Source organism: Bison bison, unplaced genomic scaffold (genome assembly GCF_000754665.1).
Source record: "Bison bison bison isolate TAMUID 2011002044 unplaced genomic scaffold, Bison_UMD1.0 scf7180017864197, whole genome shotgun sequence".
NCBI classification, from domain to species: Eukaryota; Metazoa; Chordata; class Mammalia; order Artiodactyla; family Bovidae; genus Bison; species Bison bison.
The window spans coordinates 498,229-502,029 of record NW_011494769.1 but is presented as its reverse complement, the minus strand read 5'-3'; the positions used below and the strand labels follow the sequence as shown (position 1 = coordinate 502,029).

Here is a 3,801-nt window from a genome sequence, read left to right as displayed (position 1 = left end):
ACGGCAGAAAGTGAAGAGGAACTCAAAAGCCTCTTGATGAAAGTGAAAGTGGAGAGTGAAAAAGTTGGCTTAAAGCTCAATATTCAGAAAACGAAGATCATGGCATCCGGTCCCATCACTTCATGGGAAATAGATGGGGAAACAGTGGAAACAGTGTCAGACTTTCTTTTTCTGGGCTCAAAAATCACTGCAGATGGTGACTGCAGCCATGAAATTAAAAGACGCTTACTCCTTGGAAGGAAAGTTATGACCAACCTAGATAGCATTTTCAAATCATAGACATTACTTTGCCAACAAAGGTTCGCCGAGTCAAGGCTATGGTTTTTCCTGTGGTCATGTATGGATCTGAGAGTTGGACTGTGAAGAAGGCTGAGAGCCAAAGAATTGATGCTTTTGAACTGTGGTGTTGGAGAAGACTCTTGGGAGTCCCTTGGACTGCAAGGAGATCCAACCAGTCCATTCTGAAGGAGATCAGCCCTGGGATTTCTTTGGAAGGAATGATGCTAAAGCTGAAACTCCAGTACTTTGGCCACCTCATGCGAGGAGTTGACTCATTGGAAAAGACTCTGATGCTGGGAGGGATTGGGGGCAAGAGGAGAAGGGGACGACAGAGGATGAGATGGCTGGATGACATCACTGACTCAATGGACGTGAGTCTGGGTGAACTCCAGGAGTTGGTGATGGACAGGGAGGCCTGGCGTGCTGCAATTCATGGGGTCGCAGAGAGTCGGACACGACTGAGCGACTGAACTGAACTGAATGAATCTAAAAATGGGTAAAAGCGACTGACATAAACATGGAGCAAGAAAGCAAAGATCTGACACCCACAATAATTGAAAATGGTATGTGTCACCTTAAAACCTTATATCAAATATCAGGAAAACAGGTACGTGAAAAGGATCCACACATCCCCTCTTCGAATCTCAAAGTCACTCCAGAGCTAAAATGCCTGGGCAGAGTTCAGGCTCTGCAATCTGGTAGTTGAGTTATACCGGGTAAATTACCTAACGTCTCGTAACTGTGCCTCAGTTTTCTGATCTCATACTAAGTGCTCAATAAATGTGAGTTACCATTAATATTACAGGGAAGAAAAAAATTTCCAATGACTGCCAACAGGCCTTGACTTACTCTGTTAATAGTTCATCAAAAAGATTAAACTAAGAAAACGCTAGTACTTGGGAATTTTTAAGTTAATGATTGCATTAAGTACAATATTACACTTCTAGCAGATACTCAATGAAAATAAGTAGCCTTACGACATGCTTACTCAAACTCCATAGATTTGGGGTTCACATCTATAGAGGGAATGATTTAAGAGCAAATGCCTAGTAGGTTCAACATAACCAAGTTACTGTGGGGTATTACATATCAAGAAGTTGTTTTGTTCTCTTTTCCATTTATAAGTCATGTATCCGTAGTAGTCGAAAGCAGAAAGCAAAGGGAACAGACAGTATTATACTCTGGAGTTAGGTACCTGGTCCTTACAAAACCAAAACTCTGTTGTAAATTTTTTCTTTCTAATCATTTCAATGAGTCTCCATTTGGGGTACAAACACACCGTAGGATATGAGAACAAGAAGTCAAAAGCAGCTTAACCAACTTTGTCCCGTTTAGTCTTTAGGCATCAAGAATGGTATTCTTAGCAAGCCTAAATAGGAACAGCACTTCAGAACCTGAGAAGCAGGAGTGATTCAGAGGCCACCAACCTAAACCAAAATGAAGGAATAATCTTTCCAACCTCTCTTCATCCAGCTCTACCTGAAAATATGATGGTGATAGCAAGAGTGTCTGCAGCTACTCCCCAGGTACCGTGCCAAGCATCTACGCTCACTGACACACTGAATCCTTAAACTGTAAAGTGAGAAAATACTACAAGAAAATAAGAGATGGAATTTTCCAGACCATTCTAAAAATTGATAAAAACCTGAAGTCTTAATAGTTACTACATTAGTACAAATTTTAAATTCATCATCTCTAGATGATCTATCATTTTACTCAATTTAGTTCAATGAAGACCAAATACCAAAGAGACCACAACTACAATTACTGTTAAAACATGATCCCTGCAACCAAGGAGTGTCTGCTTTGTTCTCAGTAAAGCAGTAATTGATTCACAAACATATGAGAAATAAAACACAGTCAAGGGCTGTGTGTGCTTAGTCGCTCAGTCGTGTCCGACTCTGCAACCCCATGGACTGTAGCCCACCAGGCTCCTCTGTCCGTGGGGATTCTTCAGGCAAGAATACTGGAGAGGGTTGCCACACCCTCCTCCAGGGGATCTTCCCAACCCAGGGGTCAAACCCACACCTCCCGCATTGTAGGTGGGTTCTCAAATGAGCCATCAGGGAAGCCCTGGGCAAGGGCAGCTGGGTGCAAATCCCAGCTCTGCCACTACTGGCTACAAGAGCTTAAGCCAGACAGTTAATCTATAAAAACAAGATTTTATACATAGAAAAGTTACATTGTTTTGTTGTTCTAGTTGCTAAGTTGTGTCCAACTCTTTGCCACCCCATGGACAGTAGGCTGCCAGGCTCCTCTGTTCATGGGATTTTCCAGGCAAGGATACTAGAGTGGGTTGCCATAAAGTGTGTGTATGCATATAATAAATTTGTTATAAAGTTGAGATGGTTGGATGGCATCACCCACTCGATGGACATGAGTTTGAGCCAGCTCTGGGAGTTGGTGATGGACAGGGAAGCCTGGCATGTTGCAGTACTTGGGGTCGCAAACAGTTCGACAGGACTGAGGGACTGAAGTGAATTCAAAGTTGTTTAAACTTCAAGTTGCTATAAAAAAGTTGTAATAAAGTTTAATATACATTATGTTATAGAGACAAAATGTGATATATACAGTGTGCCCTGGACTGCTCAGGTTCATTTCCTGGTGAGTTAAGAATTTCTTCATACCTCTCAAATTTTACTCATCATCTACCTTAATCAAGGTTGAATATGCCAAACCTAATTTTAAGCTTTTTCATTTTCTTCCAATTCTCTTTCTGTACACAACTCCTTTCTTTAGGGACATTCTATTATGCCCTTAAGATATTATAAATACTTCAGTAATAGGAAATTCTAACCAAAAATAAATTTTCACTCTATGCACATGGGAATTCAAAATATAAAGACGGTTTTGTACTACAAATGTTAAAATAACAGCAGAATAGTTCATAAAGACAGTGATGTAACTCCTTTAGCTAAGATAGCAATATAGTAAAAGTCTGTCCCCAAATCATTCCCTGCTTCAAGCTGTAAGACATTTTCAAGTATGAATGTGTGAATACGCCCGATTATACTATTAAAATTGAGACCTGACTGCTGAAACATTTACAGATTGCAAGTTCAGACAGATGAAGACCATGACCTCTGATTCCTATACATATATAATAACAGAGAACTACGTTATTAAAAAAAAAAAAAACGAACTATGCATCTGATCCTGGCCCCAAATAGTATAGAGTCCAGCCCGTCGGGGTCATTCTTTCATTCAATAAACATTTATTTTGAGACTACTGTGTGACACGCATTGCACAGGCAGTGAACAAACTGAGCCCCAAATCTCTTCTTTCTTACTAACATAAACATTTCTCTGCAAGGTCAGGCACCAGAAACCACGCCCTGGCTGCCCTGCCCATCACACTGACACCGTACCCGAACCCATCGCGCCCCCTAGACTTGCGGACCCACAGGCTCGACCGCCGGGTTCTTTAATAACTGGGCCAAGAGCCCTTAGGTAAACTGAAGAAGCCCTCCGCCCCGAACCTCCGGGTGCGCAGCGGAGAGGCCGGCAACAAGGAGCTCACCC

The 3,801-nt window shown here is 41.8% G+C and overlaps 1 protein-coding gene across 1 annotated transcript in view; it reads right to left on the bottom strand.

The window, feature by feature from the left end:
* The window catches only part of AVEN (apoptosis, caspase activation inhibitor), a 191,736-nt gene extending 188,079 nt beyond the window's left edge, over positions 1–3,657 (bottom strand). Inside the window, exon 1 of the mRNA XM_010844208.1 lies at positions 3,648–3,657. Coding sequence (XP_010842510.1) covers positions 3,648–3,657 — 10 coding nt within the window. The remainder of the gene's footprint in view (positions 1–3,647) is intronic.
* Between the last annotated feature and the right edge of the window lie 144 nt (positions 3,658–3,801).